This window comes from Dendrobates tinctorius, unplaced genomic scaffold, assembly GCF_039654945.1.
Source record: "Dendrobates tinctorius isolate UK_male_01 unplaced genomic scaffold, ASM3965494v1 ptg000138l, whole genome shotgun sequence".
Classification (NCBI taxonomy): Eukaryota; Metazoa; Chordata; class Amphibia; order Anura; family Dendrobatidae; genus Dendrobates; species Dendrobates tinctorius.
This window is the reverse complement of record NW_027361806.1, coordinates 11582501-11610158: the sequence shown is the minus strand read 5'-3', so window position 1 is coordinate 11610158 and position 27658 is coordinate 11582501. Positions and strand designations below refer to the sequence as shown.

The following is a 27658-nucleotide window of genomic DNA, read 5'->3' as shown; positions in this document are numbered from 1 at the left end:
TTCCTGTACTGGTAGCAATGGGTACTTACTGATTTTATTTGAGGGTATGCTTGGTGAGGCCCCAATAGAACGTTTGAGAAGCCTTGGTTTAGTGTATCCAGAACCGACTCCACGGTCATGCAGGCCCCTCTTCTCCTTCGATTTTTCCTCCTTATCTTTCATGTGCTTTAGCTTTTTTTTTTAATTTTTTGGTCTATAGTGTTGCTCCAGGGCTTGCTACTTTTGGTGCGAGCTGTAGTTTTTATCTTTACCATTTTGAGGTCAATATGACTTTCTGATGTCTTTTCATTGTATTTTTTGTGTCAATGTGACCTTAAGGGTATTGCTCACACTGGGCGTTTTTGCTGCGTATTTTTATGCTAATGTTCAGCTGCTTTTTACAGTACCTGCAAAGCCTATGAGATTTCAGAAATCTCATGCACACACACAGGTGTTATTTGCAGCGTTTTTTCTGCAGAAAAGTCATGGACATTAGCATGGACAAAGAGACACAAAAAACGCACCTAAACCTGCGTTTTTGCCGCAGCTTCTTTCCTGCCAAGAAATCAGGTTTTGCTACAGAAAAAAAAAAGCAGCATAAGCACCCAGTGTGAACTTACCCTAAAGCAGCGATTTTACCATTTTTGTAAAAAACAAAACATATGAAATAAATAGAATATTTTATCATTTTGGAAAATTGCCCATATAGTGGTAGTGAATATGCAAATCTGTATTGGATTATAGGAGCTTGTATAAATGTTAATAAATAAATATATATATCTCAAGGCAGAAAAGTCCAGCAAGCAGAAACTTCAGGTGGTATACTAAAATCCAAGAATTTTTATTGCAGATAATTTAAAAATCCAGAGTTCAGTAACGAGATGCAGACCTGATGCTGAACAGACGACGCGTTTCGGCGGTAACAACTGCCGCCTTCTTCACGGGCTCAGACTGCTTCTGGAATACTCCAACATTCTTAAGTAGAAAAAACATTTCTTAACCTCATAATCAAGAAGTAGTAACAGTTGTGGATAACATCCTTCAATGTTAACTCTATAGCTTCCGGAAACAAGTAGAGAAAAAAAGCATCAGTGTGAACAGTACCTGCGCTAACAAAGTTATCTGACCAGGATAAAGAAATAATTAAAAACACATTATTACATTAATACAACGGTGTTATATAATGAAAACATTATGACTGAGATATAATAGCACTACTTGGGGGCGTGACATGGCCGGCGAGGAGTGAGAACGTGTTCTGGAGAGCTCCCGCATCGGTAACCAACCTGCTCAGAGACCTACCCAGATGTCATATACCCCGATGTCCACCAGAAGAAGCAGAGGGAATGCATCCACCGGGCCCGCGGAACCCGAAAAGGTTCCCCATAACATCTCCTGCTATTTCACGGGATCGGGGAAGAAGAAGGCCGCAGGCGCCATGATGGATGCGGCGCGTAAGGGACAGTGGGCTCCGCCGTCAGCGGGGCGCATGGTACAGGAGGTGGGGGAGCAGCCTGAGAGGAGGGAGGACGGCGGAGGGACCCCTCCGAGATCTAACGGGACGACCTCAGAGGCTCCACAGATAACGGGACACTCTCCCCATAACAAGACCACTGAGCCCCTGGAGGCCCGCTTCCAAAAAGGAGACCCCGCAGACAGGCCAGTACAGCCTCGCGCTGATGTGGGCCTAGGGGAGGCTCCCCTGAAGCTCTCCATGCCATGTTCCCAGGGAGGTATCAGCACCCCCCTGACGGCAATATCACCATCAGTGGCGGTATATTGCAGGAGGAAGCAGACCCCACAATAAGGGGGCAGTTAAATCATACCACGATACCTACCCATCAGGCTGGCCTGCCGTCTGTTATATCTCCTCCACCTACCCATCACTTAGTCACGTCCCTAACATCACAGTGCGGACCTTCGACCCCTCTCAGTGCAGGACAATCTGCAGCACCCCTGGGAGCCGATTTCACTTTACTATATAACAAAATAAAAGATATCCCGACGAAACAAGATATGGAGCAATACATTGTTCGCCTGGAATCTTCCTATAAAGCTGAGCTTTCCATACTTAAGGATGACATCCAACAATGCGGAGAGAAAGTTGAATCTCAGGATCAGCTTCTGGCTTCCCTGAACGAAAGAGCGGAGGCTCAAGAAGCCATCGTGACCGTTCAGGCCAGACAGTTACAGACCCTAGCAGAGATGCTAGATGATTCTGAAAACAGGGGACGCAGGAATAATATAAGGATACGGGGATTGCCCGAATCCATACCTCCCCAGGAGTTAAATACCGCTTTGAGAGGCATCTTCAACTCGATATTAGACAGGCCCCAAGATACTCCACTGGAACTAGATCGTGCCCATAGGGCTCTGGGCCCGCGTCCAAGTTAACAGGACCCACCGAGAGATGTGATATGCCGGGTCCATAAATACCAACTTAAAGATGCGGTCATGGGGGCAGCCAGGAGAGCAGGACCCATTAAACACTTGGACACCCGCATACAGCTTCTACCAGATCTGTCCAGATGGACTTTGCAGAGGCGCAGAGCTCTTCGTCCCCTCTTGGATGAATTGCGGCAGCACAACCTTCTCTATACCTGGGGATTTCCGTTTTGCCTCCGGGTTCAGAAGAGAGGCAGAGTACATCGCTTGAGCCATCCTAGTGGAATCCCGGCTTTTTCGGCCGCCTTGGATATATCGGAGGTGGACATTCCTGACTGGCCATCCTTTTACAGAATGGACGACCCTCGCAGGGGACAGGCTCCTCAACGGCAGCGTCGACCCGGAAGACGGCTCAATGGACATGGGCTTGTACATCCAGGAGAATGAGAGAATGATTGATCGATCAGTTTTTTTATTTGGGGTGGGTTCTCGTCTGGGTGGGAGGGGGACGGGGATTGGGGATCACTTATACTAGCATGGCAGAACTGAGGTTCATATCAGTATTTACTTCATTCGATCTCCTTTTCTCTTCCTTCCTTGCCTCCCCTCCCATATACTCTTGGATAATTGTGTTTCCATACTAGTCACTTTCAGGAGCCTCGATAGCTCACCATCCTGTTGTGCTCTATTCCTGAAAAATTATATTGCTTCGGATTTAAAGGTTGTGATATCTTTAACAATGTCAGTCTTGATGGTACTGAAGTTATATACGATATGTGATCTGTTAACAGCACATGAGTTTAATAGATAAGGTTATATATGATCTTTATCTGTTGGATTTCCTGATTTAGGGGTATGCGAATGTTATATCATTACGAGGTTGGAGACCGGAGGAGATCTCTCTTCTTGTCGTACACTTACCCCCGCCCTGGAGGTGCTGTTTTGCCATTGGGGCGCACAGCAACTAATATTTACCTCCACTTGGTTCCATGTTGCCTGTGGGTGTGTGTCTATTCACACTTGCATTGTTAATTTATTTTAACTTCTCGCTTTTTCTCTAATCCTTTGTATATTCTTTGTGTTTATTCTACCCCCACGCTACTAGTTTTTTCTCCCCTATCCACAGCGGGCACTGGACTCCGGGGCAGATCTACCCTTTTGAACGAGGCCTATCTTTCCTGACTCCGTACTACAAATACAATGCCTGGTAAGATTGCCACACAAAAGATTACATTGGGCTCCTTAAATGTTAGGGGCTTTAACATACTGCAGAAGCGTTCACATATCCTATATGGTATGCACAAAAAAAGAGTAAATGTATTGATACTACAGGAGACTCATTTTAAAACTGGACATGTCCCTAATATAACCAATCGCTACTACTCGACCTGGTTCCATAGCGCCAACCCGGACTCACGATCCCGAGGTGTGTCTATATCACTCCATAAATCCCTCCAACAAACCATACTGGACACGCTGATTGACACTGAGGGCAGGTGCGTGATCCTGAAAATCCAGATTTTTTTCAACAACATATACTATAGCGGGATGGTACGCCCCCAGCCAGGACCAAATTCAAGCTGTTAGGTCTTTCTTGAAGACGGTGGCTGATTTCGCTGAAGGGGTTGTCATACTTGGGGGGGGGGGGGGACTTTAACTTGACTCTTAACCCAACAATGGACTCCACGGCGGCAAAGTCTTACCTCTTTCTTCGTCAGTTGTCCTCTTTGAAAAGAGATCTTCACGACCTACGTCTCACTGATGTTTGGAGGCTTCTTAACCCCAACATGAAAGATTATACGTTCTTCTCCGCGCCACATAACTCATATGGCAGAATAGATTTCTTTCTCCTTAGTCACTGCATGTTGGCTTGGGACCCGAAACCGTCCATTGGAAATTTTCTATGGTCGGATCACGCTCCAGTCTTTTTGGACATCAGTCCTCCTGACTCAGGAACGCGCCAGTGGACGTGGAGACTGAACGATAATCTTCTAAAAGACCCTACATGCGTAGCTGACATTAAAACTACCATAGCGGCATTTTTACAAGATCACGCACACGACGACACTGCTATACCTGTCAAATGGGAAACCCTTAAATGCGTCCTTAAACATGGCTCCCGTCTGAAACAAATGAAAAAGAGGGAAATTATTAACCTCACGGAAATAATGCTAACCCTGGAGACGAAACACAAGAAGGGTTTGGGGGCATAGACACAGGCTGACCTGATCAAATGTAGAGACGATTTGAAGTCCCTTTTGAACGAGAAGTCCCGTCATCATAGAAATCGCTTTAAAAGTTTAGTATATGGCCAAGCTAATAAATGTGGACGCATGTTAGCCAGATTTCTTTACCCACGCTGTCAGACCACATACATCCCATCCCTACAGAAACACCGTGGTCAGACGATGTCGAATCCCACCGAAATTCTCCACATAATGCGACGTTATTATCATACATTGTACAATATTAACGGAGATGGCCCCCCTCAATCGCCCCTGGACACCCAACCACAAATAGAATCTTATATACATGATACTGCCCTCCCGACATTGACTACAGACTTAACGACACCATTGGAAACTGATTTTACAGCTGAAGAGATTGACGATGTCATTCGGGACACTCTGGCTGGTAAAAGCCCGGGACCGGACGGCTTCTCCGCTTATTTTTACAAGATGTTTCGAGAGCAACTTAATCCTATTATGACACAGGTCTTTAACTCCATCACGGGCGACTCCCCGTTTATTCCACAAACCTTAGAGGCTTTTATTACGGTAATACCGAAACCAGGGAAGGACCCCACGGTAGTGACTAATTATCGCCCAATATCTCTCATTAATGTTGATGTAAAACTTTATGCAAAAATTTTAGCTAACCGATTGGCTCCCCTTCTACCTTTAGTTGTGCATTCGGACCAAGTGGGGTTTGTACGAGGGAGAGAGACGGGATAGGCAAAACACTCATTTTGACTGCACATGCTAAATCAAAACACAAACCGATGGCTTTGCTGTCGATTGACGCGGAAAAGGCCTTTGACCGTGTGCACTGGGGCTTCATGTTCTCGGCCTTGCGACAGATAGGCCTGGGGAGCCATTTCCTACACAGAATTGCGGCTCTATATTCCGGTCCTTCGGCGAGGGTTAGGGTCAACAGTGCATTATTAGACTCTATAGCTATAGGGAACGGCACGCGACAGGGATGCCCTCTGTCGCCCCTACTATACACGGTAGTTATGGAACACTTGGCGGTAGCAATTAGGGGGAATCCCAGTGTACACGGCCTGTGTGTATACTGCGTTCACTATAAGGTCTCTCTTTACGCAGATGACCTCCTGCTGTACGTATCTCAGCCACACATTACCCTCCCATCGTCAATGGCGGAGTTTCAAAAATACGGTGCAGTCAGTAATTTTAAAATTAATTTTCAGAAAACCGAAGCCCTTAATATATCCCTGGAGCAGGCAGAATTAGTGAGAACAATGGGGAATTTTCCCTTTCGTTGGAAATTTGGAGCTATCCAATATCTAGGAGTTCAAATTCCCACTGACATGACTGACCTTTATAAACTCAATTACTTGCCCCTTCTAGAGTCGACCCTAAAACGTTTGAGAGAGTACGGACGAAAGAACATCTCGTGGTTTGGTAGGATGAACTCCTTTAAGATGGATGTTCTCCCCAGGTTTTTATATCTGTTTCAAGCGGTACCGATTGTGCCACAGAAGGCATTCTTCCAAACCATTAGATCTGCACTGACTCGTTTTATTTGGCGGACTTCTAAGCCCCGTTTAAAGTATACTACCCTGATTGCCCTGAAGTCCAGAGGGGGGCGGGCCTCCCTGACATGGAACTCTACCATAGGGCCTCCATACTTGCACGTCTATTCGACTGGCAATTTGGCCATCTTCTAAACAATGGGTTCAGCTGGAACAGACTTCCTTTAACATCCCACTGCGACACCTTCCATGGATTCGATGCTTTGACTCTGTTGCAAACGACTCTGAGTGATCCACGGGCTTTCTGGCGAGGGAGACTTTGCGACTCTGGAATCGTATAAAAATTAAAAAGACGTTGATTAGCGCCTTGAATCCGTTGACACCAATTTTTGGTAACCCGGATTTTCCTCCTGGTCGTTTCAGAGACCAATTTTTGGGTTGGCATATTAGTACTGACTTACGTCTAGGACAGGTACTGGTGGGAGGGGATATTCCGTCTTTGGAAACCCTAAGGGAACAGTCTCCCACTGGGGAGCTATCCTGGATGGAATACAATCAGCTGAGGTCGTTTATCCGGAGACACATAGTTGATCGCACTTCTCGTCCCCCCATGACACGACTGGAAAATTTTTTACAGCAGCAAGACCCTCCCTCTCATCTGATTTCTCTTTTATATAAAGAATTCCACAATGGGGACTCGGAGGCGTCCCCGAGTTACATCCGGGCATGGGAAGAGGAGATGGGATATAAATTCTCTGCTGAGGACCTTGACAAAGCTTACCTTTTTACACACAAAATGTCCCCGGCTGGGGGCGCACAAGGGAAAAATTTTAAGATACTGACTAGATGGTATCTGTCCCTCGTTAGACTAAAATCTATTTTTCCGTCAATAGACGACACCTGTTGGCGGTGTGGAACTGAGAGAGGCACACTATTCCATGTGTGGTGGCAGTGCCCCGCTATATAACCCTTCTGGAAGAGGGTGTTTTTAGCATATCACAGAATTTCTGTAGATTGTATTCCTCCCTCCCCGCAAATTGCCATTCTCTCGATCCTTCCGGGTCCATTATGCACTCAGAAACGGAGCCTTCTCCGGTTCTGTATCACTGCGGCACGCATGGTAATTCCACGCCACTGGCGCACAGCAACACCGCCAACTATGGCGGAATGGGTGTCGGAACTCGCAGACATCTTCTGTATGGAGGAACTGATGGCTGAAATGGAAGGAGACAACAACCGCTTGATTCGGATATGGCAGCCTTGGATCTTGTTCAAGGAAACTTCCGGACTATCTCAACTAGTCGAGGAGGTTTCTTAGAGGCTGGCTCAGGGGTCTGGTGTCCGCTTTCCCTCCCCCTTCCCCTCCCACCCCTTTTTTTTTTTTTTTTTTTTTTTTTTTTTTTTAGTATCATTACCCTTAAGTGCCCTTCATAATTTCCTCTGTGTTTTCCTTCTTTTCTTGTCTTCTTCCCTCTTCTTTCCTGAAATGTACCTTTGCTGATACATGTAAAGAAGGCGCTATGGATGTTTGCAGTTTTTGTTTCTTACATATGACCATTTACACTACTAACGAACCAGAAGACATTGGGGAAAGATAAAATCTTAAAAACACTGGTAGATAGTGAATCTATTTTGTTTGTTGCAAAACGTGCCCCCAAGTTCACTTTTATCTTCTAGCCTTTTCAGGGATCCCTTGTCTCTTAACTCACAGGATACCAACTGGTTAAAAACCAAAGGTTTCTATGGGTGTGGAGCTAATGTGTGCAAATGTTGCAAGCATGCCAAAAAATCTAAAACATTTATGTCTATGCACAATAATAAGACTTTTGATATTCTTTCATATATTGTAATTGTAATATCGCCAATGTTATCTATTTAATTAATTGTGAAATTTGCAACAAACAGTATGTAGGTTGCACTATGAATACTTTAAAAAAAAAAAGGATCAGAAAACATCTTTCTGATGCAGTTAATTTGCCACCAGCAGCAGCCTCTGTAGTTTCCCGACATTTTTCACAAATACATCGGGGTGATGGCAAGGGTTTTTCTTTTATAGGCATTGAACAGGTTAAAAAACCAGAAAAAGGGGGGAATTATCAGAAAAAAATTCTTGCAAGAGAAAGCAAATGGATGTTTCTTTTAGATACAAGGTTACCGCATGGATTCAATAATAGAATGGATCTAGCAATACATTATAAATAATTTCTGATATCATGTTTTTCCAAGTGGTGCTATTATATCTCAGTCATAATGTTTTCATTATATAACACCGTTGTATTATTGTAATAATGTGTTTTTAATTATTTCGTTATCCTGGTCAGATAACTTTGTTAGCGCAGGTACTGTTCACACTGATGCTTTTTTTCTCTACTCTCTACTTGTTTCCGGAAGCTATAGAGTTAACATTGAAGGATGTTATCCACACCTGTTACTACTTCTTGATTATGAGGTTAAGAAATGTTTTTTCTACTTAAGAATGTTGGAGTATTCCAGAAGCAGTTTGAGACCGTGAAGAAGGCGGCAGCAGTTACCGCCGAAATGCGTCGTTGTCTGTGTCTGATCATGTACAGAACATGCCACAGCTCCTGGGCAGGGGAGGAAGCAAAAGACAATACTGACATTACAGCAGGAGATCGCAGAAGATACATTTTGTGAGGTAAAATATTGTTTAAAAACAGTCAGTGAAATATTTTACCTCACAAAATGAATCCTCTGTGATCCCCTGCTGTGATGTCAGTATTGTCTTTTGCTTCCTCCCCTGCCCAGAAGATGTGGTATGCTCCGTACACGGTCAGACACAGACAATTTTTAAAATAAACTTTTGTTTGTGGGGAAAACCCCTTTAATGTGACCGGCTGACTCTGCCTGTAGACACATCGCGCATCTGCCACTGGGATCAGCCGAATGATTCACTGCACCTGCGCGGAATTCGCGCAGGCGCAGTAAATCAGACCACCGCCATCTTTGTGCAGACAGATATCGGCGGTCACATTAAAACTGCTCATTCGCTCCTCCTGTACAAAGATGGCGGCAGTCAGTGAATCATTCGACTGATCCCGGTGGTGGCGTGTTCGCGACGGTGTTCCGCTGGTGGTTCCGCACAAGAGGCTGCGTACGGCATATACAGTGTCTGTGGTGCCTACGGCATATACAGTGTGTGTGGTGCGTACGGCATATACAGTGTGTGTGTGGTGCCTACGGCATATACAGTGTGTGTGGTGCGTACGGCATATACAGTGTGTGTGGTGCGTATGGCATATACAGTGTGTGTGGTGCGTATGGCATATACAGTGTGTGTGGTGCGTACGGCATATACAGTGTGTGTGTGGTGCGTACGGCATATACAGTGTGTGTGGTGCGTACGGCGTATACAGTGTGTGTGGTGCGTACGGCGTATACAGTGTGTGTGGTGCCTACGGCGTATACAGTGTGTGTGGTGCGTACGGCGTATACAGTGTGTGTGGTGCCTACGGCGTATACAGTGTGTGTGGTGCGAATGGAATATACAGTGTGTGTGGTGCGTATGGCATATACAGTGTGTGTGGTGCGTACGGCATATACAGTGTGTGTGTGGTGCGTATGGCATATACAGTGTGTGTGGTGCCTACGGCGTATACAGTGTGTGTGGTGCGAATGGAATATACAGTGTGTGTGGTGCGTATGGCATATACAGTGTGTGTGGTGCCTACGGCGTATACAGTGTGTGTGGTGCGTACGGCATATACAGTGTGTGTGGTGCGTACGGCATATACAGTGTGTGTGGTGCGTATGGCATATACATTGTGTGTGGTGCCTACGGCGTATACAGTGTGTGTGGTGCGAATGGAATATACAGTGTGTGTGGTGCGTACGGCATATACAGTGTGTGTGGTGCGTACGGCTTATACAGTGTGTGTGGTGCATACGGCTTATACAGTGTGTGTGTGGTGCGAATGGAATATACAGTGTGTGTGGTGCGTACGGCATATACAGTGTGTGTGGTGCGTACGGCTTATACAGTGTGTGTGGTGCGTACGGCTTATACAGTGTGTGTGGTGCGTATGGCATATACAGTGTGTGTGGTGCGTACGGCATATACAGTGTGTGTGGTGCGTACGGCATATACAGTGTGTGTGGTGCGTACGGCTTATACAGTGTGTGTGGTGCGAATGGAATATACAGTGTGTGTGGTGCGTACGGCATATACAGTGTGTGTGGTGCGTACGGCATATACAGTGTGTGTGGTGCGTACGGCGTATACAGTGTGTGTGGTGCGTACGGCTTATACAGTGTGTGTGGTGCGTACGGCTTATACAGTGTGTGTGGTGCGAATGGAATATACAGTGTGTGTGGTGCGTACGGCATATACAGTGTGTGTGGTGCGTACGGCATATACAGTGTGTGTGGTGCGAATGGAATATACAGTGTGTGTGGTGCGTACGGCATATACAGTGTGTGTGGTGCGTACGGCTTATACAGTGTGTGTGGTGCGAATGGAATATACAGTGTGTGTGGTGCGTACGGCATATACAGTGTGTGTGGTGCGTACGGCATATACAGTGTGTGTGGTGCGAATGGAATATACAGTGTGTGTGGTGCGTACGGCATATACAGTGTGTGTGGTGCGTACGGCTTATACAGTGTGTGTGGTGCGAATGGAATATACAGTGTGTGTGGTGCGTACGGCATATACAGTGTGTGTGGTGCGTACGGCTTATACAGTGTGTGTGGTGCGAATGGAATATACAGTGTGTGTGGTGCGTACGGCATATACAGTGTGTGTGGTGCGAATGGAATATACAGTGTGTGTGGTGCGAATGGAATATACAGTGTGTGTGGTGCGTACGGCATATACAGTGTGTGTGGTGCGAATGGAATATACAGTGTGTGTGGTGCGTACGGCATATACAGTGTGTGTGGTGCGTACGGCTTATACAGTGTGTGTGGTGCGAATGGAATATACAGTGTGTGTGGTGCGTACGGCATATACAGTGTGTGTGGTGCGTACGGCTTATACAGTGTGTGTGGTGCGAATGGAATATACAGTGTGTGTGGTGCGTACGGCATATACAGTGTGTGTGGTGCGAATGGAATATACAGTGTGTGTGGTGCGTACGGCTTATACAGTGTGTGTGGTGCGAATGGAATATACAGTGTGTGTGGTGCGTACGGCTTATACAGTGTGTGTGGTGCGAATGGCATATACAGTGTGTGTGGTGCGTACGGCATATACAGTGTGTGTGGTGCGTACGGCATATACAGTGTGTGTGGTGCGAATGGAATATACAGTGTGTGTGGTGCGTACGGCATATATAGTGTGTGTGGTGCGTACGGCATATACAGTGTGTGTGGTGCGTACGGCTTATACAGTGTGTGTGGTGCGTACGGCATATACAGTGTGTGTGGTGCGTACGGCATATACAGTGTGTGTGGTGCGTACGGCATATACAGTGTGTGTGGTGCCTACGGCATATACAGTGTGTGTGGTGCGTACGGCTTATACAGTGTGTGTGGTGCGTATGGCATATACAGTGTGTGTGGTGCGTACGGCATATACAGTGTGTGTGGTGCGTACGGCATATACAGTGTGTGTGGTGCGTACGGCATATACAGTGTGTGTGGTGCGTACGGCGTATACAGTGTGTGTGGTGCGTACGGCGTATACAGTGTGTGTGGTGCGTACGGCATATACAGTGTGTGTGGTGCGAATGGAATATACAGTGTGTGTGGTGCGACAGTGTTCCGATGATGGTAGCGCGCAAGAGGCTGGTACCACCAGCTGTTTCCATATTGAGACACCCATCACTTGGGTGTCCCAATATGGCGGTCGGTGAGCTTCCGCCACTTGGAATTCTGGGATCCGGACACATCTGGACGGAACAGGATGTGAAGACATTACAAGGTAAGTATATATTAGAGATGGGAGCGGGGAAATATCTCTCTGCATATTTGGACATATTCTGGCATCTGGCACCATTTTTTGGGTAACCTTTGCAGACCAAAGCGTGTCCCCCAAATTTCTGCTTGGCGAATTTTCACACAATGAGAATCCCACACACACAGCAAGGCCATTCAGGATGATGAGAAAGTTGTGCTTTTTTTCCTTCTTTTAGTGTAAAATGGTCCATAATTGTTCATTTTTAGAGGAGTTCTGCGTTCTGCCATGCCGGACGCCTCATTGTGCCGTCTCTCAGCAGAATACCGCGGATTATCTCCTGCACCCAACAATAAAACCAATTATTTCCTTTTTTTCTGTCGCTACGACAGAATACAGCGGATTCCTCCAAGCGCAGCAAATCTGCCGTCCTCCCTTTTAATTTCTTGTGGAAGATAAAACGATTTTGACAGCCTTGTATGGAATCGCCTTTCAGGGGGTCTACCCAGGTTCATGGACGTCAGCGACTCCCACCCCCGTCCCCCTGCTGTTAGGACTTTTCTAATAGAAGGGAGATTAAAGCACAAAATGTGCTGAGTCGTCGCCTCCCAGATTTGACGGATTTTCTTGTGTTCCCTTCTTGCAGCTGATGGAGGAGTTTAAGGATGTCTTGCTCCCCGCAGAGGACGGACGTTATCAGCTGGTGCAGAAAATTGTCGACTACCTTATCACCTGCAACCGCGACCTGCCCGAGGTGTCGAAGATGCAGTGGACCGTGCACGTAGTGGACAAGCCAGAGGTCATCAACGCCTATGTGCTACCGGTGAGATATGGACCCACCTCCCACCCCCCACAACACAACTACAAATCCCAGCATGTCCACTTATTCTTTCCTTCCCTTTTTGCAGGAGCTATAAGGTTTTCTTCTTGTGTCGGCATAGCCATGTTAGGTCTTATTTTTTGCAGGATGATTTGTAGTTGTGAATGACACCATTCACTTTACCTTTATACTTTTATACTATACTGAAAAACAAGAAATAATTGTGAAAGTCGTGTGAAATTACAGAAACTGTCAATTATACAATTTTTTTCAGTTTCATTTTTACAGCGTTTATTGTAGTTTAAAAATGACCTGGCGATATGATTGACCAGGTCATTACGATTTTGCCGATAATTAACAGTTATAGTTTTTTATAAACATATGTTAGTGCAAGAAAAATGTGTGTTTTCATGAACCGGACTTTTACAGTTGCGACAATATCAAATTTGTTTATTTTTAAAATCTAAATTAATTTTAATTATTATTGTTTTTTTTCAACTTTTTTTTTATCACTTTTTCCTACGGACTTGGATTCTCAGTCGTCTCATTTCTTGCACTATATACTGCAAATCTACAGTATATGGCTCTACATCGGAGTTCGAACATGGCAGCGACAGGACCCCCAGTAGGCCCGCTGCTGCCATTGCAAAACATTAGCAACCTGCGATCGCAATGCCAGGGCCCGTTTAGTGCCAGAGCAGATGCCCCAGTGGGTACGCACCACTTGGATGCCACTGTGAGATATTGTCATTGGCATTTTAATAGTTAAACGGCTGCAATCACAGCTTGCTCTGGTCATAGGCTGGTGCTGAGCCCTCTTTATATACCTGGAACATATATTTTGTAACATGTCATAAAATGAAAACAATACTGATTTGTTAAATTCCCGTCCGACAGCGCTGCTCTTCTTTGAGGCGTATCGGAACTATTGGTGACTGATGGCAGCTTTTTTCCCCATAGCATTGAATGGAGGATGAAGGAGAACCCTGGGATCTTTGCACACCTCTTGTTTGTCATATAGGAGAATGGAGTTACATTTGCAACTTTTCCCCACTGACTAACCCCTGTAAGCCAAGCACATTTATTTTTTATTAAATTATAAACTTTTTCCTTTAAAACTTTATTGCATTATCCAAAAAAATGAGGCTAGATGAGGTTAACGTCTTCATCCTTGATCCAAGACCGCGGTCACTGAAGCAAAGAAGGAATCACTCATAGCATCTTAATTCTCGAATCAGCAGAGGGGTAAAAGGGTGTAATTAGTTTTTCTACACAGCCAGGCTACTTCTGAGATGTTCCACATCCTCAGGCACAGATTCCTTGTGCAGGTCATGCCCCAAAGAGCATCAATCTAGAATTCCGCATTCGTTAAATAGTCCCAAAATGTATCAAAGGAGGCTGGAAAGTTTGTAACCGATGCTGCTGTATGTTGTACATAATGTGTCTCCATCATATTAATCAGAGCTGTGACGGCTTCTGATTTGTCTTCCAGAACGGTCAGGTGTTTGTATTCACAGGAATGCTGCAGGCAGTGGCGGACGTCGACCAGCTCTCCTTTATTTTGGGTCACGAGCTCGCACACGCCATTCTTGAACATACAGTAAGTGCATAATTGCCACTTCTACAATTATCTAAATGAGTAATATTAAACTACCAAAGTAAAACTCGAGGCTTCTACTTAGGCGGTATGCACAGCAACATAATACTGTCCCCTAGGTACAAGAATATAACTACTATAATACTGCCCCTATGTACAAGAATATAACACCTATAATACTACTCCTATCCTATGTACAAGAATATAACTACTATAATACTGCCCCTATGTACAAGAATATAACTACTATAATACTGCCCATATGTACAAGAATATAACTACGATAATACTGCCCCTATGTACAAGAATATAACTACTATAATACTGCTCCCTATGTACAAGAATATAACTACTATAATACTGCCCCCTATTTACAAAAACATAACTACTATAATACTGCTCCCTATGTACAAGAATATAACTTCTATAATACTGCTCCTATGTACAAGAATATAACTACTATAATACTGCTCCTATGTACAAGAATATAACTACTATAATACTGCTCCTACGTACAAGAATATAACTACTATAATACTTCTCTCAACTATAATATGACTATTATACTGCCACTAATAATAGAAAACTATATTGTCATGGTCCAGTCCGGAGTTTATTTTCTGCTGTCTTCACTATGGACTGGTCATGCGGGGGTTAATCTCCTCAGCCTCATTCTGGAGCCAGCTGGGCTATTTCAGTCTCTCACAGCCTGCTGACCAGTGTTAGTGATAGCTCAAGCTTCCAGTTTAGAGCCTCTGACCCTTGTACCTTGGCGTATTCCGGAGTACCTGAAGGATTTTGAGGATGTGTTCTCCGAAAAGGAGGCTGAGGTTCTACCACCACACCGCCCATTCGATTGTGCCGTGGATCTTGTTCCCGGTGCCAAATTGCCCAAAGCCCGTCTGTACAATCTCTCCGGCCCTGAGCAGGCGGCTATGAAGGAGTATATCTCTGAGAGCCTCCGTAAAGGACATATACGGCCATCTGTCTCTTCCGTGGCGGCGGGGTTCTTTTTTGTAAAAAAAAAAAAAAATGGTGGTTTACGCCCATGCCTCGATTTTCGAGAACTGAATAAGATAACCTTAAGAAACACTTATCCTCTCCTGCTGATACCTGATTTGTACAATCAATTGTCGGCGGCCAGGTGGTTCTCTAAGTTGGACCTCAGGGGAGCATACAATCTCATCCATATGCGGGAGGGGGATGAGTGGAAAACTGCATTTCTCACCTCTGAGGGTCTGTTTGAAAATTTGGTTATGCCGTTCGGTTTGACCAACGCACCAGCGGTGTTCCAGAATTTCATTAACCATGTTTTTCTGATTTTATTGGACGCTTTGTAGTAGCTTATCTTAATGATATACTCATATATTCTTCTGATAGACAAAGTCATATGGGTCATCTTCGTGCGGTTCTCCAGAGGCTCAGGGAGATCTCACTCTTTGCCAAACTGGAGAAATGTTCATTTTTTACTCAAGAATTGTCCTTTCTAGGGGTCATCCTGTCCGCTGAGGGGTTTCGTATGGACCCTAGGAAGGTACAAACCATTGTGGATTGGGTGCAACCCAGAGATCTCAAGGGTCTTCAGCGATTTCTGGGTTTCGCCAATTACTATAGAAAATTCATCAAGGGGTTCTCTCAAGTGGTCAAACCCCTCACTGATCTCACCCAAAAGGGGGCTGATCTCAAAAACTGGTCTGCTCCAGCTGTGGCGGTGTTTTCTTTGTTAAAAAAAAACGTTTCATGACTGCTCCGGTACTGGTTCAACCTGATTTGTCTAAGCCATTCATCATAGAAGTGGATGCCTCTGAGGTGGGAGTGGGGGCTTTGTTGTCCTAGGGCCCCACCACATTAACTAACTTAAGACCTTGTGCCTTCTTTTCTAAAAAATTTTCCTCTGCGGAGAGGAATTATGATGTGGGTAACCGAGAGTTGTTGGCCATTAAATTAGCTTTTGAAGAATGGAGGCATTTTTTGGAGGGGGCTGTCCATTGTATCACTGTAATTACAGATCACAAGAACCTGTCTTACATCGAGTCCGCCAAACGTCTGACTCCCAAGACAGGCAAGGTGGTCACTTTTTTTTCCCCGATTTCAGTTTTCCATCACTTTCAGACCAGGTTCCAAGAATGTGAAGGCGGATGCCTTGTCTCGCAGCCTAGATCCAGTATCGCCTCCTGAACCTCCTTACCTCCATTCTTCAGCGCGAGGTGGTAGTGGCTGTGGTGTCCCCGAGATTGGAGCAGGAGATTCGTGAGGCCCAATCTCTTGCTCCTCCGTCCATACCTGAAAATAAGCTCTTTGTGCCTGTTCAGTATCGATTTAAGGGTGCTTCAGGAGTTCCACGACTCGGCTCTGAGTGGGCATCCTGGAATCTCGGCCACTCGGAAAGCCATCACTAGGCTGTTCTGGTGGCCCTCGTTGACTTCTGATGTCACTGGCTTTGTGTCCTCCTGTGAAATTTGTGCCCGCGCTAAAGCCTCCCACAACCGGCCGGCCGGGGAATTGGTGCCACTGCCAATTCCGAATAGACCATGGACTCATCTGTCCATGGATTTTATCACCGATTTCCCCCCCCCCCCCCCCTCTAATGGCAAAACCGTGATCTGGGTAGTGGTGCATAGGTTCAGTAAACAAGCACATTTTGTACCATTAACGGGCCTTCCTAATGCTGAGACTCTATCTAAACTATTCATTGAGCATGTGATCCAGTTGCATGGTGTGCCTGTCAGTGTGGTGTCTGATAGAGGGGTGCAATTCGTGGCAAAATTCTGGAGGGCTTTTTGTAAAAGGCTGGGCATCAGTCTGACCTTTTCATCGGCCTACCATCCCTAAACCAATGGTCAGACTGAAAGGACCAATCAGTCTTTGGAGCAGATCCTGCGGTGTCTTGTCACATCCAGACAGGATGATTGGTGCTCTGTGATACCTATAGCGGAATTCGCTTTCGATAATCGTGTCAATCAGTCTACTGGTACTTCTCCTTTCTTCTGCAACTATGGGTTTCACCCTCATTTTGGTGAATTCTCCAGACTGGATTTGGAGTGTCCAGGGGCTGATTCGGCCTTTTTGCGGTTGGGGGAGATTTGGAGGGAGGTTCAGAGGAACATTGGGGAGGCTCAAGGGAAATATACATTTTTTGCGGATAAATGACGCTCTGTGGGGCCGGCTTATCAGGTGGGGGATAAGGTATGGTTATCCACCAAATATATAAGGCTGAGAATTCCCTCTGCTAAGTTGGGTCCCAAGTTTATTGGTCCGTATGAAATTTTAGAGGTGATTAATCCTGTGGCCTTTCGCCTGCGGTTGCCTCCATTGTTGCGGATCCCTAATGTGTTCCATAAGGCGCTTCTGAAGCCGTCGGTGTCTTCCTCTGATGAGTCTCCCTCGCTCCCGCCGCCTGTTATGGTAGATGGCCAGTCCGAGTACGAGATGGATCAGGTGGTGGATTCTCGTATGCTCCGCCGTTCACTTCAGTACTTAGTCCATTGGAAAGGATACGGTCCTGAGGATCGGTCATGGGTGCCGGCGCGTTCGGTCCATGCGGATCAGTTGGTCCGGGCCTTTCACGCTCGTCATCCAGGGAAGCCTGGGGGTCCGGTGGCCCCCCATTGAGAGGGGGGTACTGTCATCTTCCAGTCCGGAGTTTATTTTCTGCTGTCTTCACTCTGGACTGGTCATGCGGGGGTTAATCTCTTCAGCCTCGTTCTGGAGCCAGCTGGGCTATTTCAGTCTCTGACAGTCTGCTTCCAGTTTAGAGCCTCTGACCCTTGTACCTTGGTGTTCCTCCTGTCTCTGAGTAGTATCCACGTGTATGACCCGGACTGATCTCTGACCCCGTCTCTTGGTAATCGTCTCCGCTTCTATGTTCCCTCTCTGGCATTTGACTTCCTGGCTTGTACCCCGACCACGTATTTCGCCTCACGTTTTGGACCCCGTGCTCATGTTTTGGCTTTCTGACCCTCGGCTTGGTATTTTGACTTTGTGTATTGCTGCTCCTTCTGGTACGTCTGCTCCTGCTAGTTTCTGACTTGGTTCATCTGACCATTCTCTCTCGTTACCTGTCATACCTGTGCTATTGCTGAGTGTTGCTACTCTTATTGTGTAACCTCTCTTCCCTCACCAGCTCCCCCTGGTGGAGGTTTCACTACATATATCAAGTATTTTTGACTTTGCTGTAAAATTAACTGCAAAAACCCAAAATAAACCATTATTGATATATCCAGAAAAAGAGTTTCTTAATTATCTTGATGCCTTCCAGCTCATTTCCTGATCTTTGATGTGGATGGAGTCGCTGGGGGAGGGGGATGATATTGGCTGCAGTTTGCTGCATTTTTCTAGCCCTGGACTCCTTTCTTCGGCAGTGACTATAAAACCGTAATTGGATCATTTTATAGTAATGATATATTTTCTCGCTGTCTGGCTTAGGCAAGTGCTGAATTATGAAGCTTCTGCAGATCAATACTTGCGAATTCCTCAGTTAGAATTGAAAAGCTGAGCTGGTTCTGAGAATTCCTGGGTGTATTTCTGCCTCAAGGTGGAAGGAGTGTTAATGTGCTGTGGATCACTGGATATTTTTATGCCCATAGGTATTCAAATCCACTCCCATATGCCATGCAGTAGCCTGGGAAAGCTGAGTTACTGTAGCTATTGGAAAGGAAAATAAAAGAAGCACAGTTTTTAAAGGGAATCTGTCAACCCATTTTTGGACTGCTGCCGGCACCACTATCTGGGGCTTATCTACAGCATTCTGTAATGCTGTAGATAAATCCCCGATGTAACCTGAAAGATAAGCAAAACGGGTTATATTATACTCACCGGGGGGGGCGGTCCGGTTTTGGTCGCCTGCGCACTGCAGTACTCTGCTCTGCCCTCAACAGGGCAGAGCAGTGCGCCGGAGCCGCTACAAGATGGGAGGCACCGGACCGCTACACCCATCGGACCAGAACCGGACCCAGACCGCCCCCCGGTGAGTATAATCTAACTCATTTTTCTTCTCTTTCAGGTTACATCGGGGCTTATCTACAGCATTACAGAATGATGTAGATAAGCCCCTGTTGGCGGTGCCGGCAGCTGATAGTCCAAAAATGGGGTGACAGATTCCATTTAAGCTCCTACAGCAGAATAGTGAGTGCAGCTCTGGGGTATAATACAGGATGTAACTCAGGATCTGTAATGTATGTACACAGTGACTGAACCAACAGAATAGTGAGTGCAGCTCTGGGGTATAATACAGGATGTAACTCAGGATCAGTAATGTATGTACACAGTGACTGCACCAGCAGAATAGTGAGTGCAGCTCTGGAGTATAATACAGGATATAACTCAGGATCAGTAATGTAATGTATGTACTCAGTGACTGCACCAGCAGAATAGTGAGTGCAGCTCTGGGGTATAATACAGGATGTAACTCAGGATCAGTAATGTAATGTTTGTACTCAGTGACTGCACCAGCAGAATAGTGAGTGCAGCTCTGGGGTATAATACAGGATGTAACTCAGGATCAGTAATGTAATGTATGTACTCAGTGACTGCACCAGCAGAATAGTGAGTGCAGCTCTGGAGCATAATACAGGATGTAACTCAGGATCAGTAATGTAATGTATGTACTCAGTGACTGCACCAGCAGAATAGTGAGTGCAGCTCCGGAGTATAATACAGGATATAACTCAGGATCAGTAATGTAATGTATGTACTCAGTGACTGCACCAGCAGAATACTGAGTGCAGCTCTGGGGTATAATACAGGATGTAACTCAGGATCGGTACTGTGATGTATGTAAACAGTGACTGCATAAGCAGAATAGTGAGTGCAGCTCTGGAGTATAATACAGGATATAACTCAGGATCAGTAATGTAATGTATGTACAGTGACTGCACCAGCAGAATAGTGAGTGCAGCTCTGGAGTATAATACAGGATGTAACTCAGGATCAGTAATGTAAAATATGTACACAGTGACTGCACCAGCAGAATAGTGAGTGCAGCTCTGGGGTATAATACAGGATGTAACTCAGGATCAGTAATGTAATGTATGTACACAGTGACTGCTCCAGCAGAATAGTGAGTGCAGCTCTGGGGTATAATACAGGATGTAACTCAGGATCAGTAATGTATGTACTCAGTGACTGCACCAGCAGAATAGTGAGTGCAGCTCTGGAGTATAATACAGGATATAACTCAGGATCAGTAATGTAATGTATGTACTCAGTGACTGCACCAGCAGAATACTGAGTGCAGCTCTGGAGTATAATACAGGATGTAACTAAGGATCAGTAATGTAATGTATGTACACAGTGACTGCACCAGCAGAATAGTGAGTGCAGCTCTGGAATATAATACAGGATGTAACTCAGGATCAGTAATGTAATGTATGTACACAGTGACTGCACCAGCAGAATAGTGAGTGCAGCTCTGGAATATAATACAGGATGTAACTCAGGATCAGTAATGTAATGTATGTACACAGTGACTGCACCAGCAGAATAGTGAGTGCAGCTCTGGGGTATAATACAGGATGTAACTCAGGGTCAGTAATGTGATGTATGTACACAGTAGCTCTGGAGTACACTACATTTTCCGAATTTCTATGTAATTATATTTATATGTAGAGTATGTTTTTGTGTTGTATATACCCTGCACATATATTCTACAAATCAACTGTTCCTCATACTCTACATCTGTCTTTCTTCATTCTTCGATCACTAACATCTCTTGATTCTTGCAGGCGGAGAAGGCCAGCATCAGCCATTTCCTGGACTTCCTCTTCCTCCTGTCCTTAGTCATGATTTGGGCTATCTGCCCCATGGACAGTATTGCCATTTTGGGTCAGTGGGTTCAGTCCAGACTACGAGAGGTGAGGACAAAACTTTAGGAGCTAACACCATATGTAGGTGCCTTGGAAATATGAGTCACGTGCGACCGTTGACTTACGTCTAGCTGTGGTGTTGGGAATCAGATATGTTCTCCTCTGATTTTTAAAATGTTTTAATTCTTTTGGCTTTTAATACTGAAAAATGTAACAAACCTCTAATTTTTTGTGGGAAGAAGTTAGGTGCGGTAGTAGTTCGCACCTCATGGCCACTAGAGGGAGCAGCTTGTCTGAGTGGTCAGTGCATCCAGCACATCATCTGATAATGGAAGGATTGCCTGCTGCTTCCTATAAAGGATTATTAAGTGGGTTTTTGGGGATCATTATTTTTTGCCCCTCAAAATTGTGAAGAATTAGACAACACAAATATCTATTCTGCCCTTCTAGTTTGTCTGTGGGATTTACAATCTGCACTGATACATGGTAACAAACTATCAGCCGAGGAGAGAGATTTGTGCTGCTGATCTTTTTAGCTCTTGGTCAATTGTCAGGACTTTTAACAAACTCTCAGCTGTAGTTGGACGTGTTCGATCTCGAGGGGATTTCAATGTCAGTCACTATTTGAAAAAGAAAAAATGTTACTAATTTTTATAAATCTTCTCTAAAGTCTTAAAAATTGACAGAAGTTTGTGATAAAAACCAAAAAACACAAATTTTACAACTCCTCTATTCTAGTATTTGTTCCTGCGGCCGTACAGCCGAACACTGGAGGCAGAAGCGGATAAAGTTGGGCTTGAACTTGTTGCAAAGGTAAAGTAATCGATCCGAGGAAGAGACATGTGATAACTATAATATATATCATAGTGTATGCAGCTCTCCTGCCTGCACTAATATAACGAGAAGCACGAGTCATCAGAGTGTAATATCAGTGATAAGTGGCAGTATTATAGTAGTTATATTCTTGTACATAGGGGGCAGTATTATAGTAGTTATATTCTTATACATAGGGGGCAGTATTATAGTAGTTATATTCTTGTACATAGGAGCAGTATTATAGTCTTTATATTCTTGTACATAGGGGCAGTATTATAGTAGTTATATCCTTGTACATAGGGGCAGTATTATAGTAGTTATATTCTTGTACATAGGAGCAGTATTATAGTAGTTATATCCTTGTACATAGGGGCAGTATTATAGTAGTTATATTCTTGTACATAGGAGCAGTATTATAGTAGTTATATCCTTGTACATAGAGGCAGTATTATAGTAGTTATATTCTTGTACATAGGAGCAGTATTATAGTAGTTATATTCTTGTACATAGGGGCAGTATTATAGTCCCCGTGTTTGCGTGGGTTTCCATCGGGCACTCCTGTTTCCTCCCACATTCTAAAGACATACTAATAGGGAATTTAGATTATGAGCCCCATTGGGGACAGTGATGATGATGTCTGCAAACTGTAAAGCGCTGCGGAATATCTTAGCGCTATATAAAAATAAAGATTATTATTATTATAGTAGTTATATTCTTGTACATAGGAGCTGTATTATAGTAGTTATATTCTTGTACATAGGAGCAGTATTATAGTAGTTATATTCCTGTACATAGGAGCAGTATTATAGTAGTTATATTCTTGTATACAGAGGGCAGTATTATAGTAGTTATATTCCTGTACATAGGGGGCAGTATTATAGTAGTTATAGTCTTGTACATAGGGGCAGTATTATAGTAGTTATATTCTTGTACATAGGAGCAGTATTATAGTAGTTGTATTCTTGTACATAGGGGGCAGTATTATAGTAGTTATATTCTTGCACATAGGAGCAGTATTATAGTAGTTATATTCCTGTACATAGGGGGCAGTATTATAGTAGTTATATTCTTGTATATAAGAGCAGTATTATAGTAGTTATATTCTTGTACATAGGGGCAGTATTATAGTAGCTATATTCCTGTACATAGGGGGCAGTATTATAGTAGTTATATTCTTGTATATAAGAGCAGTATTATAGTAGTTATATTCTTGTACATAGGAGCAGTATTATAGTAGTTATATTCTTGCACATAGGAGCAGTATTATAGTAGTTATATTCTTGTACATAGGGGCAGTATTATAGTAGCTATATTCTTGTACATAGGGGCAGTATTATAGTAGTTATATTCTTGTACATAGGGGCAGTATTATAGTAGTTATATTCTTGTACATAGTGGCAGTATTATAGTAGTTATATTCTTGTACATAGGGGGCAGTATTATAGTAGTTATATTCTTGTACATAGTGGCAGTATTATAGTAGTTATATTCTTGTACATAGGGGGCAGTATTATAGTAGTTATATTCTTGTACATATAATTATAGAAGGATAGGGAAAATGAAGGGAGGTCAGCTCACCAGTCTCGGTTGCGATCCATAATCCTCCTGCGCACGGAGTCACCTTGATCAGGGGTGTTGACTGAAGCAAAATAAAGAATGGAATCTCCAGCGCTGGACTTCAGTTAAAAATACATCATTTATTGTAAATTCTTAAAATAGAACAGAAAAAAGTATGGATAAGGACATACAGGCAGATGGGGTCTCTGGTGGTCTCCAACCAACGCGTTTCGACCTAGAGGGTCTTACTCATGGTTCACACTAGACCAATACTGACGACTACAAATAGTACAAAAACTAGTAAATCACAGGTGTTGGACAAAAGAATTGTTGGTTGTCATATAAAGGCTTTTCCAAATGTGGACATCATCCCTGTAAAGTCTGCAACTATGTGGTTAAAACCAGCAGATTCACTTCTAGTGTTACTGGCATATCATACCCTATTCAGTCTCACATAAATTGTAATTCAGAAGGAGTAATATATGTTATTGAATGCGTTTTTTGTAACCTACAATATGTAGGCTGTACAATAGGACCTCTTAAAAAGAGAATTAGGAAACACTTGTCAGAAGCTACTAGTAGTAATTATAATATTTCAGCAGTTTCTTATCATTGTAAAACTGTTCATGGAGGTAAAACTGATAGTCTCAAAATTATAGCAATAGAGAAAGTCTATAGATCTACTAGGGGAGGTGATTTCAGGAGAAAATTATTAAATCGTGAATCCTTTTGGATTTTTAAATTAAATACAAGAGTACCATTAGGTCTGAACAAACGACTTGATTTAATATTGCAATTAGATTGATATTTTCTTCTGTATATTTACATTCTACTTAGTCCTATTCAATTCTGGTTATTCTGATAATTTTTGTGATTGTTATTATATTTCTATGATATCTTTTTATTAGATTTTTTTTTTTTTTTGTTTTTTTTTTTTTGTTTTTTTTGTTTTTCCGACAAGTTTTTGTTTCAGCTCCACATTAGGCTGAGTGCCTGCAAGAGTTAACTGGTAGGGATACTCCCTATTTTCATTAATTCTTTTGTCCAACACCTGTGATTTACTAGTTTTTGTACTATTTGTAGTCGTCAGTATTGGTCTAGTGTGAACCATGAGTAAGACCCTCTAGGTCGAAACGCGTTGGTTGGAGACCACCAGAGACCCCATCTGCCTGTATGTCCTTATCCATACTTTTTTCTGTTCTATTTTAAGAATTTACAATAAATGATGTATTTTTAACTGAAGTCCAGCGCTGGAGATTCCATTCTTTATTCTTGTACATAGGAGCAGTATTATAGTAGTTATATTCTTGTACATAGGGGCAGTATTATAGTAGTTATATTCTTGTACATAGGGGCAGTATTATAGTAGTTATATTCTTGTACATAGGGGGCAGTATTATAGTAGTTATATTCTTGTACATAGGGGCAGTATTATAGTAGTTATATTCTTGTACATAGGGGGCAGTATTATAGCAGTACTCCCCAGTGTCCTGCACCCATCAGTGTGTCGGTAGTAGGGACACCTGACAGGCGGGCATCAGCACTCGTCTCACTGCGGTGAATTAGCCGCTTGTACACTATGGCGATGGCGGGCAGAGCCTGCATGATAATTTGTTAGCTCGACAGCTCGTCTGACTGGGATGATGATGTACAAACTGCTGCAGAGTAACCTCCTTTGTCTGGAAGCTTGTACACATGCAAATATCTCCTCCGCTTTGAATAACAGATTTCATTCCCACGAGCTTCCTCCCCGTGTTATCATCTCATGCACTGCATGCTTGGAAGTCGGCCTCAGAAATGTCAAGTCGCGAGGTGGCTGTGTACAGGATTCACATTTATGCCGACGCTTTGATGTAATCGCTGCCACGAGATACAATTCTCTCAAAGAGAAGCAATGAGCGTCACACGAGCCTCGCAGAATTATTAGCAGCTGAATATTGCTGAATTTCTTTTCTAGCGGGCTTTAATTAAATGATATGTGTGAAAGAGTTTATAACTTAATAAATACATCTTCAGCAAAAATGTCTCCACTACCCTAATGGTTTGTTACTGTGGGTCAGTTCATGTAAATAGGGGAGCGCACTGACGTGAGTTCCCCCTAGTAGTGGCTGTATAAATCTGTATGTAGTGAGCTCCCCCTAGAGGTGGCTGTACATACAGCTCTGGCAAAAATTAAGAGACCACTGCACAGTTTTATAAAAATCAGCTTTTCTACGTGTCTTACAGCCATTCCATCTCAGTGTCAGTTGAATTCCAACCAGAGTGCACCTCATTCTACTTAATGTGCTTCTGATTAGGTGATCACCTGAACCAAATCTTACTTAACGAAGGAAAGTATAAAAAAAACCCTGCTGTGGTGTTCACAATCCGCTTGCAATAGGACAAGCTGAATGGCAAAACAAGTGCTAGTAATATCCCAAAAGTTATAAGAATGAAAAAATAATTTTTAACCATGCCAAAGAAGTTGAAAAGTCTTGAGTGAGAAAAAGAAGGGCTCAATTCTGTCTTTACTAGCAGAGGGATACAGTGAGCGTCATGTTGCCTCCATCCTTTAAATTTCTAAGACAGCAGTCCATTACAACAAGGTCAAGCAGCAGAGATTGGGGACAACAAAGCTACAGACCAGCGGAGGGCGAAAACGACTCTCAACTGACCGGGATGACTGTCATCTTATTCAAATGTCACTCAGCAACCGCAGGATGACATCAAGTGACCTACAAAAGGAATGGCAAATGGTAGCTGGGGTGAAGTGCACGGCAAGAACAGTTCGTAACAGGCTCTTAGAGGCAGGGCTCAAGTCATGTAAAGCTAGAAAAAAGTCTTTCATCAATGAGAAGCAAAGAGAGCCAAGCTGAAGTTTGCCAGGGACCATAAGGATTGGACCATAGAGGACTGGAGTAAGGTAATCTCCTCCGATGAGTCTAATTTTCAGCTTTGCCCCACACCTGGTCGTCTAATGGTTAGACGGAGACCTGGAGAGGCGTACAAGCCACAGTGTCTTGCACCCACTGTGAAATTTGGAGGAGGATCGGTGATGAAGTGGGGATGCTTCAGCAAGGCTGGAATTGGGCAGGTTAATCTTTGTGATGGACGTGTGAATCAAGCCGCATACAAGGTTATCCTGGAAAAACAGTTGATTCCTTCTGCTCAGGCAATGGTCCCCAACTCTGAGGACTGTTTTTTCCAGCAGGACAATGCTCCATGCCACACAGGTAGGTCAATCAATGTGTGGATGAAGGACCATCACATCAAATCCCTGTCATGGCCAGCCCAATCTCCAGACCTGAACCCCATTGAAAACCTCTGGAATGTAATCAAGAAGATGGATGGTCACAAGCCATCAAACAAAGAAGAACTGCTTACATTTTTGTACCAAGAGTGGCATAAGGTCACCCAAAAGCCGTGTGAGAGACTGGTGGAAAGCAGCCAAGATGCAGGAAAGCTGGGATTAACAATCATGGTTATTCCACAGAATATTAATTTCTGAACTCTTCCTGAGTTAAAACATTAGTATTGTTGTTTCTAAATGATTATGAACTTGTTTTCTTATTTGAGGTCTGCAAGCACTCTGCATTTTTTTGTTATTTTGACCATTTCTCATTTTCTGAAAATAACTACAAAATGTATTGCTTGGAAATTTGGAGACATATTGTCAGTAGTTTATAAAATAAAAGAGCAATTTACATTTTACTCAAAACTATACCTATAAAGAGAAAAATCAGACCAAATGAAAATTTGGCAGTGGTCTCTTAATTTTTGCCAGAGCTGTATATCTCTGTAGTGAGCTCCCCTAGTGGTGGCTGCACATATTTGTCTGTAGTGAGCTTCCCCTCGTGGTGGTGGTATATATCTGTTGGTAGTGAATTCTCCATAGTAGTGGCTGTACACATCTGTATGTACGGAGGTCCCTCTAGTGGTGACTGTATAAATCTGTATGTACTGAGATCCCTCTAGTGGTAGCTATATAAATGTGTATGTAATGTTCTCTCTCTAGTGGTGGCTATATAAATCTGTATACAGTGAGCTTCCCCTAGTGGTGACTGTATAAATCTGTATGTAGTGAGATCCATCTAGTGGTAATAACTATATAAATCTGTATGTAGTGAGCTCCCTCTAGTGGTGGCTGTATAAA

The 27658-nt window shown here is 43.8% G+C and overlaps 1 protein-coding gene across 5 annotated transcripts in view; it reads left to right on the top strand.

Annotated features, from left to right (window-relative positions):
- The window catches only part of OMA1 (OMA1 zinc metallopeptidase), a 127860-nt gene that overhangs the window by 24785 nt on the left and 75417 nt on the right, over positions 1–27658 (top strand). For all 5 annotated transcript variants that reach the window (XR_012220120.1, XM_073544579.1, XM_073544576.1 and 2 more), the window contains 4 exons: positions 12580–12756; positions 14246–14353; positions 21073–21201; positions 21892–21966. Coding sequence is in view for 4 of the 5 variants with exons in the window: in XM_073544579.1 (XP_073400680.1) it covers positions 12580–12756; positions 14246–14353; positions 21073–21201; positions 21892–21966 (489 nt within the window). In the remaining variant the exon portion in view is untranslated. The remainder of the gene's footprint in view (positions 1–12579; positions 12757–14245; positions 14354–21072; positions 21202–21891; positions 21967–27658) is intronic.